This window comes from Vulpes vulpes, chromosome X (genome assembly GCF_048418805.1).
Source record: "Vulpes vulpes isolate BD-2025 chromosome X, VulVul3, whole genome shotgun sequence".
Classification (NCBI taxonomy): Eukaryota; Metazoa; Chordata; class Mammalia; order Carnivora; family Canidae; genus Vulpes; species Vulpes vulpes.
The window spans coordinates 17754689-17770207 of NC_132796.1; the positions used below are offsets into that span (position 1 = coordinate 17754689).

At 40.8% G+C, this 15519-nt stretch overlaps 1 protein-coding gene, 1 non-coding gene and 1 pseudogene across 3 annotated transcripts in view; 1 reads left to right on the top strand and 2 right to left on the bottom strand.

Annotated features, from left to right (window-relative positions):
- SMS (spermine synthase) overlaps window positions 1-14463 on the top strand; it is a 55225-nt gene extending 40762 nt beyond the window's left edge. For both annotated transcript variants that reach the window (XM_072744474.1, XM_072744475.1), the window contains exons 8-11: window positions 4699-4813; window positions 5631-5710; window positions 11862-11977; window positions 13937-14463. In XM_072744474.1, coding sequence (XP_072600575.1) covers window positions 4699-4813; window positions 5631-5710; window positions 11862-11977; window positions 13937-13976 — 351 coding nt within the window. In that variant the 3' untranslated portion in view covers window positions 13977-14463. The remainder of the gene's footprint in view (window positions 1-4698; window positions 4814-5630; window positions 5711-11861; window positions 11978-13936) is intronic.
- LOC112919161 (U6 spliceosomal RNA) lies at window positions 3902-4007 on the bottom strand. The gene has a single exon (XR_003234828.1). It is a non-coding gene; the product is annotated as a U6 spliceosomal RNA (small nuclear RNA).
- On the bottom strand, window positions 9674-10046 carry LOC140596236 (small ribosomal subunit protein uS8-like; annotated as a pseudogene).
- Window positions 14464-15519: the final 1056 nt, after the last annotated feature.

Consider the following 15519-nt stretch of genomic DNA (forward strand, 5'->3'; position numbering starts at 1 on the left):
ATCATATGGCATTTGTCTTTCTCTCACTGACGTTTCACTTAGCATAATACACTATAGCTCCATCCATGTCATTACAAGTGGCAAGATTTTGTTCTTTTTTATGACTGAATAAAATCCCGTTGTGTATATACACACACACACACCACTTTTTTATCCATTCATCAATTGATGGACCCTTGGGCTGCTTTCATATCTTGGCTCTTGTAAATAATGCTGCTATAAACGTTGGGGTGCACGTATCCCTTTGAATTAATAATGTTCTTGTATTCTTTGGGTAAATATCCAGTAGTGCAATTGCTGGGTCATAGGGTAGTTCTTTTTTTTTTTTTTTTTAACTTTTTGAGGAACTTCCATACTGTTTTCCATAGTGGCTGCCCCCATTTGTATTCCCACCAATAGTGCAAGAGGGTTCCCTTTTCTCCACATCCTCACCAACACGTGTTGTTTCTTATGTTGTTAATTTTAGCCATTCTGACAGGTGTCAGGCGATACCTCACTGTAGCTTTGATTTGCATTTCCCTGACGATGAGTGAGGTTGAGCATCTTTTCAGGTATCTGTCGGCCATCTAGATGTCTTTGGAAAAATGTCTGTTTATATCTTCTGGCCATTTTTAAGTTGGATTGTTTGTATTTTGGATGTTGAGTTGTGTAAGTTCTTTATATATTTTGGATCCTAACCTTTTATCAACTATGTGATTTGTAAATATCTTCTCCCATTTCATAGGTTGTCTTTTAGTTTTGTTGATTGATTGTGTCCTTTGCTGTGCAGGAGCTTTTTATTTTTTATTATTTTTTTTAAAAAGATGCATTTCATATTTAATTTATTATTTTTAAATATTTTATTTATTTATTCATAGAGACAGAGAGGCAGGGATACAGGCAGAGGGAGAAGCAGGGTCCACGCAGAGAGCCTGATGTGGGACTCAATCCAGGGTCTCCAGGATCATGCCCCGGGCTGCAGGCGGCGCTAAACCACTGCACCACTGGGGCTGCCCAGGAACTTTTTATTTTGATGTCCCAGTAGTTTATTTTTGCTTTTATTTCCCTTGCCTCAGGAGACCTATCTAGAGAAAGGTTGCTATGACTAATGTTAGAGGTTACTGCCTGTGCTCTCTCCTACGATTTTTATGGTTTCAGGTTTCACAGTTAGGACTTATGACCAATTGTTAAATACCTGGGAATATATTTAAATAAGAATGGTATTGTGATACTCGGTAAGAATTATGTCAAGATCTTCTTGAAAGACCATAACTGAAGTTGGAATATATGGAGAGAGATGTTATATTTTTAAGATGAGAATACCAGAACAATGTCTGTAACTTCCTAATTACAAGTAGTTCTAATCAGAATCTGAAAGTTTTTAGAATTAGATCAAATGATTTTTGAGTTCATTTGTATTAATACCTAAGAATAGCCAAAAAAATAAATTAAAAAAAAAATCATACTGCTGGGAGATTTTCCTGTTGTTTATCATTTACTGTTAAAGCATAGTAACTAAATAGTGTGGTGTTGACACAGGAATGGATAAAAGGAGTGGCACAGAGACTTTGAACATGTCTGAGTATATATTCATACTAGTAATAGATGGCCTAAGCTATATTTCAGTTTGCTTGGGAAAAGATTTAGTTGATTTCATAGGCCATGCCAACACAATGGGCTGTCCATTCCCATGAGAACAAAGTTAACATGACCCTGGAAGCCATAGAAAAGTTAATCTCAGATGGCTTAAGCTCTGGATACAAAAACTTAATACATTTAGGGAAATTTAGCATATTTAACTTTGGAGTTAGGAAACCTTTTAAAAGAAAGACAAACCCAGAAACCATAACAACAACCTAATCCCATAAATGAAGCTGGAAAAACTGGTAACAAACACGACAGGGATTTAATCCCTTTAATAATATAAAGAGCCCCTACAATTTAAAATTTAAAAATTAAGGTAATTAAATGGAAAAAATGTAAAGGGCATGAACTGGTATTTCTCAGAAGACGAAAATTAAATATCCTATAAACTTCTAACAAGATGCTCACCCCTTTTAGTGGCCCAGCAAGTTCATGTGAAGACATTAGCGAGGGACCTGTCGCAATAGAAGAGGGACAACGTCCAGTGTTGGGGAGGATGCAAGGAAATAGGTGCTTGCATGCATAGCTAGTTGGGGCATGAGTTACTATCCAAACTATAAAAACTAAAATCTACATCCCTTTTGTATCAGCAACCTAGTGTTTGAATGTCTGCCTTACAGTCAGGCATCTATACAAGGAGGTTAAAGAGTAGTTTTTTATGGAATGATAAAATATAAAAAAAAAAAAATCAGGGGATCCCTGGGTGGCTTGGTGGTTTAGCACCTGCCTTCGGCCCAGGGCCTGATCCTAGAGTTCCGGGATCGGGTCCCGCGTCCGGCTCCTTCCATAGAGCCTGCTTCTCCCTCTGCCTGTGTCTCTGCCTCTCTCTCATGAATAAATAAAATCTTAAAAAAAATCATTATCTCCCCCCCCCCCCCAAAATCTACGATGACACCGAACAGTGTTAGATGAAAATTTTCAAGTTCAGAATATGTGTGATCCTAGTTCTAAAAAGAACAGCATGTGTGTTTATCTGAGAACGTGTGTTGGTAAGAGTGTATACGAGCATAGGAGAAAACTGAGCATATCACACAGGATTGATTAGTGTCTTCTAGATCTTCGAATGGTTGTACTTAGATGATACATTAAGTGAAGCAAGTTATAAAACCTTAGGGCTATAAGATCGAGTTCTTAAAATTGTGACTGAGGATCTGTGTGAGAACATTCATAGGAAAAATCCTGGAATGGGCTATTTTAGGGAATTTTGGCAAACGACTTCTGACTTCTATGAATTTTTCATGAGTATGTATTTTGTAACTAGAAAAATATAAGGCAAGGAGAGTAACTCCTCTGTTAGTTCAGGATGTTACCTACAGCCAGATGGGTCCCCAGCCTATGGCTTCAATACTTAAAAGATAAGGCAAGCCCCAAACTTACTTCCTTGTACAGTTGACCCTTGAACAACTTGGGGGTTAGGGATGCTGACCCCTACACGCAGAAATTTGCACATAACTTTTTAAAAAATTTTTTTTAGATTTTATTTATTTATTCATGAGAGAAGCAGAGACACGGCAGAGGGAGAAGCAGGCCCCATGCAGGGAGCCCGATGTGGGACTCGATCCTGAGACCCCCAAGGGTCATGCCCTGGGCCGAAGGCAGTGCTTAATGGCTGAGCCACCTGGGCTGCCCTGCACATAACTTTTGACTCCCCCAAAACTTTACTTATAACATTCTGTTGACTGGAGGTGTTACCAAGAACATAGTCAACACATTTTGTATGTTATATGTATTATATACTATATTCCTACAATAAAGTAAGCTAGAGAAAATGTGATTAAGAAAATCATAAGGAAAATATTTTTACAATATTATATGGTATTAGGGGAAAAAACCTGCAAATAAGTGGACCCAGACAGTTCAAACCAATGTTGTTCAAGCATAACTGTTTATTGTAAAGGATCTGTTTGAGAATTCCAGCTCTTAACTGCTGTACTCATTAATAATTGTGATTGTGGGAGTTGGTATTCTTTTACATAATTGTATTACCAACAATATTCAAAGTGGTGAAAAAAAATCTTGAAAAACTGTAGGTTAATAGTTTGAGGTGAGATGTAAAAAATCAATAAACCATGTAGTCATTAAGTGGCATAAAAAGAAAATCTAAAAGTAGAAGAAAATATAGATAGTAGTAGGAGAGGCAGTATAGAATCAAGGGTGAACTTGGCTTTCATATAGATCTAGGTGTACTTCTTGGCTCCATTTCCTATTGGGTACCTTTGGGCAAGCTACGTAACCCTTCTCCTCTCCTCCCCCTCTTCTCCCTCTCACTCTGTCTCCCAAGAGTATGGGATGCTTCATGAATTTGTCTCTCATCCTTGTGCAGAGGCCATGCTAATCTTTCTGTATCCTTCCAATTTTAGTATGTGTGCTGCTGAAGCGAACACTACATATCCTTTCCCTCTCTCTCTCTATCTCTTTTGGAGGGGCAGAGGGAGAAGAAGAGAGAGGGGAGAGAAGAGAATCTTAAATAGGCTCCACTCCTCACCCAGCACAGAGCCCAAGTAGGGCTCCATCCCACAACCCTGAGATCATGACCTGAGCCAAAACCAAGAGTCAGGTGCTTAGCCAACTGAGCCACCCAGGCACCCCTTTGTAACCCCTCTTAATTTTTCCCATTTTAAACTGTGGATAATAATAGTACCTGTAGGGATCCCTGGGTGGCGCAGCGGTTTGGCGCCTGCCTTTGGCCCAGGGCGCGATCCTGGAGACCCGGGATCGAATCCCACGTCGGGCTCCCGGTGCATGGAGCCTGCTTCTCCCTCTGCCTGTGTCTCTGCCTCTCTCTCTCTCTCTCTCTCTCTCTCTCTCTCTCTCTGTGTGTGTGTGACTATCATAAATAAATTAAAAAAAAATAATAGTACCTGTAGATGTGTTGCTTAGATTAAATCAGAAGGCAGACAAAGCATATAGTAGGCACTGATTTGTAGCTGTTATAGGCATGGATGGAAGTCATTTTTGTTCATGTGGCAGGTGCTGTGGATCCCAGCAGCAGTTTGCATTTTCCTCCCTCCTCTAGAAGGGTGTATATGCTTCCACAGGAGCCAGCTTACACGCATCTATTCCTCTTTTTTGAAGGTTCTAATAGAAGACTGTATTCCAGTACTGAAGAGGTACGCCAAAGAAGGGAGAGAGTTTGATTATGTGATTAATGATTTGACAGCTGTTCCAATCTCCACGTCTCCAGAAGAAGGTAGATTCTGTTTTTTTTTTCTTTTATAACCAACATATTAAAATGAAAATGATTTTTTTGGGCGCACCTTGTGAGAATGGAAGGCTCTTAGAGATTGTCTCCTTAATAAGTTCCTTCATGTTTTCAAGGGTGGTTCAACTGAGGCCCACAGTGGAAGGATGGCTGGGTTTCTGTCACCAAATGAGTAAATTTACTCAGTCATTTGAGAGAAATATTAAATAAAATGACGCATAATCACATCATTGAGAAATTAGCTTGTTTGGTAATTTATTTCTATTCTGTGATTTTTAACTTGTCATGGGACAAACTGGTGACCTTTCTAAGCAACACTAGAAACAGTTCCCCATTCTCAAAACACACACTCCAAACCGCTGCCTGCTCAGCGTTTTGGTGTTAGTGTTCTTTCTATAACTTTGCCTTCCTGCTGAGTTTGCAAACTGAGTCCCCACCTGATGACCCTTGCTGTTTGTCTCGGGATGTCACTACTTCCCCTTAAAGCTGTTATTTTTCAGATTTCCACTTCTGCCTTTCTGTCAAATCATTACTGGTATCGTGAAAGCAGTGCTCAGCACATGGATATTTGCTTTTGATCATGCTTAAGTCTGTGCACGTGTGTGCAGGACACCCAAAAATGACAGCAAATTTTCACGAATGAGCTCTTGAATATTTCTTAAGCTCTTGGCTGTTTCTTTTTTTGGTATTGTTGAATATTAATGTGGATATTTGACTTTTTTTTTTTTTGATATTTGACTTTAGATGTTTCTGATGCAAGCAAACCCATGTTTGTATAACATACATTTTTCTTTTTAACATCCAGATTCCACATGGGAGTTTCTCAGACTGATTCTTGACCTCTCAATGAAAGTACTGAAACAGGATGGGAAATATTTTACACAGGTAGACTGCTTAACTGTTTCTTCCCAAAACTCTCCATAAGAATTTTATATTTGAAATTTGCATGCATTTTATTGGAATTTATCTCTTAAGGATAGAACATTGTAACTGAATTATGTTCTTTCAAACAGTAGGTTATAAATAGCTGACCTGTCATCTTGTGGGAATTAATGAGTTCTGTTGTGTCCTTTTATTGTGCAGTGTCCTCACTCACTGACCTGGGGCTGTGGCTGTATTATGATGTACTGCCACCAGATGGAGACACAGATCGTGATATTTTTGTTTGGCTTTGTTTTTTAAAATTTTCCCTCTCATCCTCTAGGAGATTCTTCACTGGAAAGCCGATTTATCAACATAACTTTCATAAATTGCTTTGACTGTAGTATGAGCTCCTACCACCAGATGGAAGCAAATTGTTTTTTTTCCTCCTTCTCTATGGGATTCTTAAATTGAAAAAAAAAGTTTAAAATTTGTATCTGTTATATAAAAAATATACATATAACCTACTAAAGCCCTGAAGAAAATTCTGAAAATGACCACAAAAGGAGCTAAATGATGAACTGAGTCACTTTATTGCTACAACAATCCCTTGATTCATTAGCAGAAGATAAGCACTTACTTAGGTAGTACTGCACTATGGTCCCTATGATTCTTATTAAGTGCTTTCGGGAGATCTCCCCCACCCCTTTAAAAAGCATTAGTATATTTAAATGTCAAAAACTAGTAGAGAGGTCTTAACTTTATTCTCCCAAGGAGGCATTTTAATGCAGGCCCGGGGCAGTTGATGGGATCTGAGATTAATAATGCTGAAAACAACTTGGCAACTGTCAGACACCTTGAATTAGTCTTCAGCCCATCCCATTTTCTTCCCCTTCCCTTCCCCATGGTGATTAATCCTAGACCTTGCCCTTGGTGAAAGTATTGGGAACTTCAAGGGAAACAGATGACTATATGAATGGATTTTTTGGCCTGATGTTTAGAAATGAAATTTTTTTTAACACATTCTAGGCTTGACTCTTAAAGCAGGGGTCTGCAAACTATGGGCCAGATCTCTCCTACTGCTTTTTTTGATAAGGTTTTCTTGCCAGACAGCCACACCCATTTGCGACATTTTACCTTTGGCTTCTCTAATGCTCTAGGTGCCCACTGAGTGGTTGGGATGGGGACTGTGATCTGTATGCCTAAACTCTTCATTCTGGTCCTTTACAGATGGAGTTTGCAGACCCATGATTTATAGGAAGTCTACCATGAAACCTGCTTAAAGTTGTCTTACTTTTGTGAGAACAAACCAAATTCAATGAGTTAGGTTTTTTTCATGAGTGGCTATTTCTCAAGCCGAGCATATGGCTAGAATTTGGTTCTTAGGTTTCCGTAAATAGAACTCTCCAGCAGCTTAAGTTGGGGAAGAATGGGAGGTTCTGGGATTTTTCACCAAAAGAGACTGAAAACCGTTCAGGGCCACTGTAGGCAGCGTGGCACAGAACAGGCAGACTTAGGAAGGAAGTGTGACTGTTCTCTTTTGTTGTGTTTGCCTGCTAGACTGCTGTCTTGGGGAGCTGGTATCGTAGGGTGGGGGGCTAATACAAGTGCTTGCTGAGCAGGTCACCACAGCTGGTTTGTAGATACTAATGATCCAGGCTTTGATAATTTGCCATTACCAACCAACTTTTAGGAAAAAATCACGCCCAGGGCTGTTCAAAAGATACATTAGGATAGGTTTCCTGTCCCTGCATTCATTACAGTTGGAAACACAGGGCAAGCTCCTTTACGATACTCTGGGATCATATGGTACTTTTGGTGGTTGAATGTGTCACATGGTGCAATCCATGTGGAGTAAGAGTGTAGAAGGCCTTGGAAGAGGCAGTAGTTGAGTCAAGAGCACAGGGTGGTTTGATTCAGGATATGCTGATTTGTCATGATGTATGTTTTAAATTTTTTAAAGTTTTTTAAAGATTTATTTATTTTAGAGAGAAAGTACATGTGTGCGCCCACGTGCATGACTTGAGGGGAGGGGTAGAGGGAGACTCTCCACTGAGCCTGGAGCCCAACCTGGGGCTCACCCACAGCCCACGAGATCATGACCTGAGCTGAAATCAAGAGTCTGACACTTAACCGACTGAACCACTCAGGCACCCCCGTAGTCCTTTTTAAAACTGCCATGTGATAATGTTCAGGAGATACTCTTGATTCACACCTACCTCCCCTTCCCAGAGCATGTAGCTCAGAACTGAAGTGTCAAGATGGGATGAAAATGTTGTTTGACCTGTTACTTGGTGACAGACAAAACCTGAATGTCCTGCCTCAAATCGCTTGCATCACAGTAGCAAGTTCTTGATGTCACTAGTATGACTGTGACTGCACGAACACAGCCTAGTTACTGCACCACAAAGCTGGGGAGGTGTAGGGAACGCTGTGCTGTGGAGCGGGTGGGAATTGAGTGGCTCTGGTGGGCCAGGGCGGGGGGGTGGTGGGGGTTGAATCCAGGGAAGATTTGCTTTCAAGAGACTGGAAGAGACAGGTCCTGGGACTTTACCTCCCTCACTTGTCTTCCCCACTCCCCATTAAGATAAACCCTGAAGGTCTTTTGATATAAAATTATGTATGTGGCATTCGCATAAGTTATGCAAAATACCACCACCCCTCACTTGAGAAGTGGACAATTAACTAGTACCTTCGCTTGACACATCAACATTCCTTCCTAATCCCTGTCCACCTTCCAGAAGGTAGCCTATCTTTACTGTTACTCTTTTTTATTCCTGTTTTTCTCTCATTTCCTCTTGCTCTCCTCTTCTCTCTTGTAAACTCTGTGCCTAATGTGGGGCTCAAACTTATGACTCCAAGATCAAGAGACACACTCCTGACTGAGCCAGCTGGGTACCCCCATGTACTTTTCTTCCTTTTTTTTCTGTTAAAGATTTTATTTATTTATTTGATAGAGTGAGAGAACACAAGCAGGGTGAGCAGCAAAGGGAGAGGGAGAAGCAGGCTCCCCCACTGAGCAGGATGCCTGATGCAGGGCTCAATCCCAGGACCCTGAGATCATAACCTGAGCCAAAGGCAGACATTTAACCAACTGAGCCACCCAGACACCCCTCCACCCTGTACTTTTCTTTGTAGATGTTTTACATGTGTAATTTCTTAAATCATTATATTTTGTAGTTTGCTTTAACTTGATAAGAATGGTGTTGTTAAGGATGTATTCTTCTGGACCTGTTAATTTTTTTTTACATTACAGAATTCATAACCTGCTAACTTAAATTTGAAAGAAAAACAAGGGTGCCTGGATGGCTCAGGCAGTTAAGTGTCTGATTCTTTTTTTTTTTTTTTTTAAGATTTATTTATTTCATTAGAACATGATCAGGAGCAGCAGAGGGGGGGAGAGGGAGAGAATCTCAAGCAGACCCTCTGCTGAGCATGGAGCCTGAAGCAAGGCTTCACCTCATGACCATGAGAATATTACCTGAGTTGAAACCCAAGAGTCAGACACTTATCCGACGGAGCCGCCCAGGTGCCCCATGCGTCAGACTCTTGATTTTGGCTTAGGTTGATCTCCACATTGGGCTGTATGCGGGGTGTAGAGCCTACTGGGGATTCTCTCTCTCTGTGTCCCTCTCTGTGCTCTCTCAAATAAATAATAATAAAAGATAAGAACAATACAGAATTCTATAAAAAGTGTCACCTACCCACAGCTAACACGGGGCAAAGAAAACTTTCTAGAGCCTAACTACTGAACTGGGATTTACCTCTTAGGATGGCACGCCTCCCCACCCCCTCCAACATTACTCACTTCTCATCCTTTTTTTTTTTTTTTTTTAAACTCCCTTCTCATCCTTAAGAGGTGTTTAACTCTCTGCTCTTGGGTTTTTGTTCTGCATCTTCAATATGTCTTTTCTTCCTTTTTTTTGGGGGGGGGGTCCATTGAGGCATTTTATTTGCATCTATGTATTACATCCATAGAAAAAGGAATCACAGGATTTTCCCTCTTGTGTATTTTTGTATTGCTTCTTCATGGTCCATGATGCCAGCTAAGGTTGTCAGCACAGTGAAACCAAACTGGTGGAGGGGGAGCCATTTTTCTAGATCTTTCAGTTGTACATCAGACCTGGGGCTGATCACTCTGCATACACTTGTTTTACCTGCCTGTGAGGTTCACAGCAATTTTCCCAGCTCTGTGATCATCAGTGATTTCAGATTCACCAATGTAACCATGCTTCATCATCACAGTTAGAAATCGGACATTGACTTTGGAGCATGGCTTGTTAAGTACCTGGCATTTGCCTCTCTTTTCGGCATTGTTAATTTTCTTGAGAGCATCTGCCAGGACATTGATGTGCACCATTATGGCAGCAGAGACAGATCCAATATGTCTTTCTTAAGAAAAAAAAATGTATTTCCATTTAAAAACACAGGAAAGTAAAGTAAAATGTATCACATTACTTTTTTTGGGTAGGTCTCCATTTCTGGTGAGGTTTTTTTCCTTTCTTTTTTTAAACTACTTTTTGACGGTGCTGGGGAAGAACAAATTGAAACTTTCCTATTTCCTTACCACATTCTTACTAAGGACATCCTCCCATATGCCCTCAATAAAGAGAATGCAGTGTCAATTTTAAGATGGCAAGAAAAGCCATTGAACTGTGCACCTAGGTGGCATTTCCATTCTATAGCTTCCCCAGTGGTGATGTGTTCTAAAAACATCCAGGCAGTGTTTTCTATTTGTGAATCTAAAATTACACATGTGGTGTTTATATACTCTCACAGTGAACTTAATGTTGAAACCAAATTATATACTGGTGAAGGGCACTTTGGCCAAATCCCACTGCAGGACCCTAGATGATGGGTTACTAAACCGGCTGGCACTGAAGGACGACGTCATGCTGAGCAAATGTGCTAAGTTAAAACCACTGAGGGCAGCTCTCAGAATAGTTCTTTTTGCCCACTTGCCTGTAGCTGGTTGGTTGATTTCGAAATATCCTTCTTGGGGATGCTTACATCACAGGATGCCTTGCCTTCATTTGTAAGTGATTTTCATTTTACATTGTACTTACCTATTCTAAGGCACAGTGATAGTGAAGAAGAAATAGAATCAGCACATATACTCAGTAATCTTCAGAATGTTAAGAACTTCAGAGGTTAAAAGGAAATAGGTGGTATTAAGTACCCATTTTGAAAAGCCCTTGGGGGAAAATTGTGCTAATATGATAAGCCCTACCCCAGACCTACCGAACAAAAATCACTTGTGATTCATACACACATTAACGATTAAGAAGCACTGCTCTAGGGGTGCCTGGCTGGCTCAATCAGTGGAACGCGGAAAGTGACACTCTTAATCTTGGGGATGTGAATTCAAACCCCATGTTGGGTGTAGATATTGCTTTCAAAAAAACAAACAGCAGCACTGCTGTAGTACCATGCAGATACTATATCCACAGCTCTACCCTGTTCTTGGCCAGCATTTGATTCATCCTTTTTTTCCTCCGCGGTCACAGAGAAGCTCACTCTTTATCCTTGATGGTCCAGAAGTGGAAACTCCCTGTAACCCCCAGCCGACTTCACTGTGTCTCCTTGATCACAGATTAGAACAATGAAGTCAGGAGAAAATGATAAGGAGTCGAATTTCAGGATAGCCTTAGCACATATATTCTGAGTAAACTTTTGTCCTCTTCGGCCTTAAAATCACATATTTGGGGGAAAGCATGGAGATGGGAATATAGTTCTGTGTCATTGTTTCAGATTCTTAGGGAGGTTGTAGTTTTAAGCCATTCTGGAAATGGAAAACATGACCATTCTGATGCTTCATTCTCAACACTGTGGTGACAACTGGGCAAACATTTTGAATGTGTATGAATCTTTGCTCATTGCAATGGTGTTGATACAGTGACTTTGTTACTAGTGAGACATTGGTCTTCCTGCTTTCTGTTGCTTCATACTCTGAAGAGTTTGAAATGGCTTGGTAAATGAGGTAGAAGGATAATGAGCTAATGGATCTGTAAGTAGAACTGAATGCAGTTTGTCAAAGTACAGAAGCCTTATCTTCAGAGATGAACTTTTTCATCTAATGCTAAAATTGGTTTCATTTATTAGAGACCTTCCCATGAGCAGGGGCCCTCAGTAAGACTCAAGAATCCCATTGTTTGCTTTTCTCTCTTTGATTTAGGGTAACTGTGTGAATTTGACGGAAGCCTTGTCGCTCTATGAAGAACAGCTTGGGCGCCTGTATTGTCCTGTGGAATTCTCAAAGGAGATCGTCTGTGTTCCCTCATACTTGGAATTGTATCCTTGAACCATAACACTTTATTGTCAGATCAGAAGACCCAAGTAAATCCCATGCCCGTTCAACATTTGAAATCCAATAATAAATGGGATTAGCTCTGTACTATATAAGGCCACAGTATTCAGTCGTGGCCGCACGTTGGCATTCCCCAAAACTTTGAAATAGTGCTGCTTCCTGGGTCCCACCCTCCGATTCTGGGGCGTGGCTTACCGCAGCCTCCCTAGGTGGTTCCGCTGATTAAGTGCTATTGGTTGTCAAAGGCTAGCCCCAGAACTGCAGCATCCCCTGGGAAGAAGTTAGGGTGCAGATTCTCAGGCCCCACCCAGGAGAGGCTGGAGGGAAGTCCTGCTGAGCCGTCTTCACCGGCCGGCCAGGAGCCTGACGTACATATATAGCTTCGGAAGCCCTAGTCGGGGAAGCACCACTTGAGCTGTAGCAGGCAAAAAGAATAAATATGCTCATGTTATTTTATTTTTTTTTACACTGAAAAAGTACTCAAATTTTTAATAAGATTTTGAAAAATAGGGTTCTAGAGACTAATATCTCAATGTAACAGAAATATACTTAATTGTGTATCACTTTATTTACAAACTACTACCACATTCTTCTTTTTTTTTTGCTGGAGTTTTATTTTATTTAAAAAAATTTTTTTATTGGAGTTAAATTTGCCAACATATAGAATAACACCCAGTGCTCATTCTGCCAAGTGCCCCCCTCAGTGCCCATCACCCAGTCACCCTAACCCCCCCCCCACTTCCCCTTCCACTACCCCTAGTTCGTTTCCCAGAGTTAGGTGACTCATGTTTTGTCACTCATTTTACTTTTATATTGAAATTCTCCCACTTTAATATTAGCTTCTACACTTCACCTGATCCTGGCTTGTACTAGAAACCACGAGCCAAAAATAATGCCGGGGATTGCAAAGTTAATAACGTTGGTCTTCTTTGTTAGTTCCCCTTTGTAAAGTGAGTCCTGAGAAAAACCAGAATGAGAGTATTATCGTTGGAAATTTAAGATACTGTTCTTCCTAAAAGGCAGACTCTAGTCTCCAGATAAAAGCTTCCTTATCTGAGGTGGCCGAGTCCAGTTTCCTGTCACAGCAGTCTTCGTTGCTGTCTAGGATCCTGTGACTGCTCCTTGCCCATGAGCCCTGGCAGCCTGTGGCAGAGACTCAAGCCCTAAGAAACCCCCTAGGTCCTGGGAAGGAGGGGAGCAGTCTGTGGGGTGGCCGCTTTCTTCCATGGCCTGTGGGGATGGATCCTTGACCTCTCTCCCTCTCCCAACGGTCTCCTTTTGGAGCACTTCTTACAGTCAGATCTGTTTATATACTGAGAGATTGTAGAAACTCTCAGTCCCTCCATCCTTCTACCTTTTCTCCTCTTTCTCCCTACCTCTCCTTTCCCCCCTCCCCAGTCTTCCCTCCCTCCCACTCTTCCTTGTCATATTCATTCCCTAAAACATCTAAAGACTTAGGAAGCAGTAGCATCACCCAAGGGAATATTTGTATGCCTTTAGCTTTTTCTCCACTTGGCTCCCTTCTCCCTTCCAGTGTCCTCCCGGTCACAGAGGGGAGGAGTCCAGGTGGTCAAGTGGCCATGTTTTAAGAGGCCTTAATTGCCATCACCTCAGTGCTTCAATCCATGAAGCTTTTTTTTTTTATATTTTTTAATTTTTCATTTATTTACGATAGTCACACACAGAGAGAGAGAGAGAGAGAGGCAGAGACATAGGCAGAGGGAGAAACAGGCTCCATGCACCGGGAGCCCGACATGGGATTCGATCCCGGGTCTCCAGGATCGCGCCCTGGGCCAAAGGCAGGCGCCAAACCGCTGCGCCACCCAGGGATCCCTCCATGAAGCTTTCAATCCATCTTCCAATTAGTAGGTTAGCAAACAAATTTTAAGTGCTGTCTGTTCTTCCTTGAATTGCCTGCTCTTATTCCTTGACTCCCTGTCCAGGTGGGTATTTTACACTGTTTGGAAGAAAGCTAAACCTTGAAGACCAATCTCTCCTAATCATGTGTGCTGCAAATAGCCTTCCTGACCTTCATATGCTGTACATGACATCGAAATGAGTCAGGCAATTGATTGTGAATTCCTTCAAGTTTTCTTTTTTTAATTATTATTTTTAATTTAAACAAAACAAATGGAAAATGTATATTTTGATGCGCTGGGGTGTTAATTTTTTTGAAAGTCAGCTGAAGGATGATTAGACAGCACAGCGAAGGCTGCTAAATGCACTGAACCCCTAGAATGTGATTTTTGTTACTTTTCTGTGTGTGTGTGTGGGCTTTTTTGTTTTGTTTCAGTAGACTTCAAATTCGGTTGTTTGGAGGAATGAACATCATTGTTTTATTCTGGAGGGAAGTTCTTTGATGGTGTTTCTTTCCCAAAAAAATTGACCTAGATATTAAAATTTGGTGCTTATAAGAAAGAGTTAAGAAAAAATGAATAGCAATGCTTCGATTAAAATTATAAATGAGAAATTTCATGTGTTTGTTGTTTTATTTCAGCCAGGTCCCCGTTTTCTCACTGTTGATCTCACAGAACAAAAGTGTCTCCTGGTCTCATTTATCTCTTTATAACAGGATGGCCTTAGGGCCTTTTTTGAACAGTAGTAATGACTTCATTTACCACCGTGGTAAATGATACACAGCCTATTACATTCACCAGTTCTTCGTTATAAAATTGACCCGAGGATAGGAAGAGATTTGGCCTTACTGTAAAGTTGAAAGTCAGAAGCTTATTTCTATTCCCACTGTTATTGGTGTATCGGATGTGGAAATACAGGTCCTTTTCGATTGCCGCAGTGAAAGCAGGGAGATTTTTTAGAGACACAGGGATAGGATGATAGTTTGTGGAGAGACCCGCAATGAGAGCAGTGTACGCTCTCCTAAGGAAGTGCGGGTAACTAACAGCTTGATAGTGTGTCTGTGGATAACAATCCACATCAAAGGGAGAGGTCTGCTGACTCAGATTATTAGACATCAGTGGTTATATTGTTTTTATAAAAGGTTTACGCTTTATCAAGGGCTTGAGTTCATTTATGGTGAATTTGCAGTGAGCACAGCATTAGAAATTAAAATCTTCAGTGTGGGTTTGGAGATAGAATTAAGTGTCAACCTGGAACATCCCTCTTCCTCCCAAGATAGATTTATCTAACAGATGTTCTTCTTTTTTTTTAATCGTATTGTTGTTGTTGCTTTTTTAAGATTTTATTTTTAAGTAAACTCTACACTGATGTGGGGCTTGAACTCATGACCCCTAGGTCAAGAGTCACATACTCTACTGACTGAGCCAGCCAGGTGCCCCTCTAATGGATACTCTAAAAAAAAAAAAAAAAAAAAAAAAAGAGTGCATGCTGACTTTTCTTTTTTACTACGTTGGCATGGAAGAAGAAACAGTAACAAAGGGAGAGTTAGTCATGTTGGTACTAGATTGGCTTTCAGCAAATATTTTTCTTGTGCATAGAGCTTAAAAACAGCATTGGTAGACAGAATCCTACCTACCCTCTCAAACTCTCCTGTTACGCTTTGCCAGAG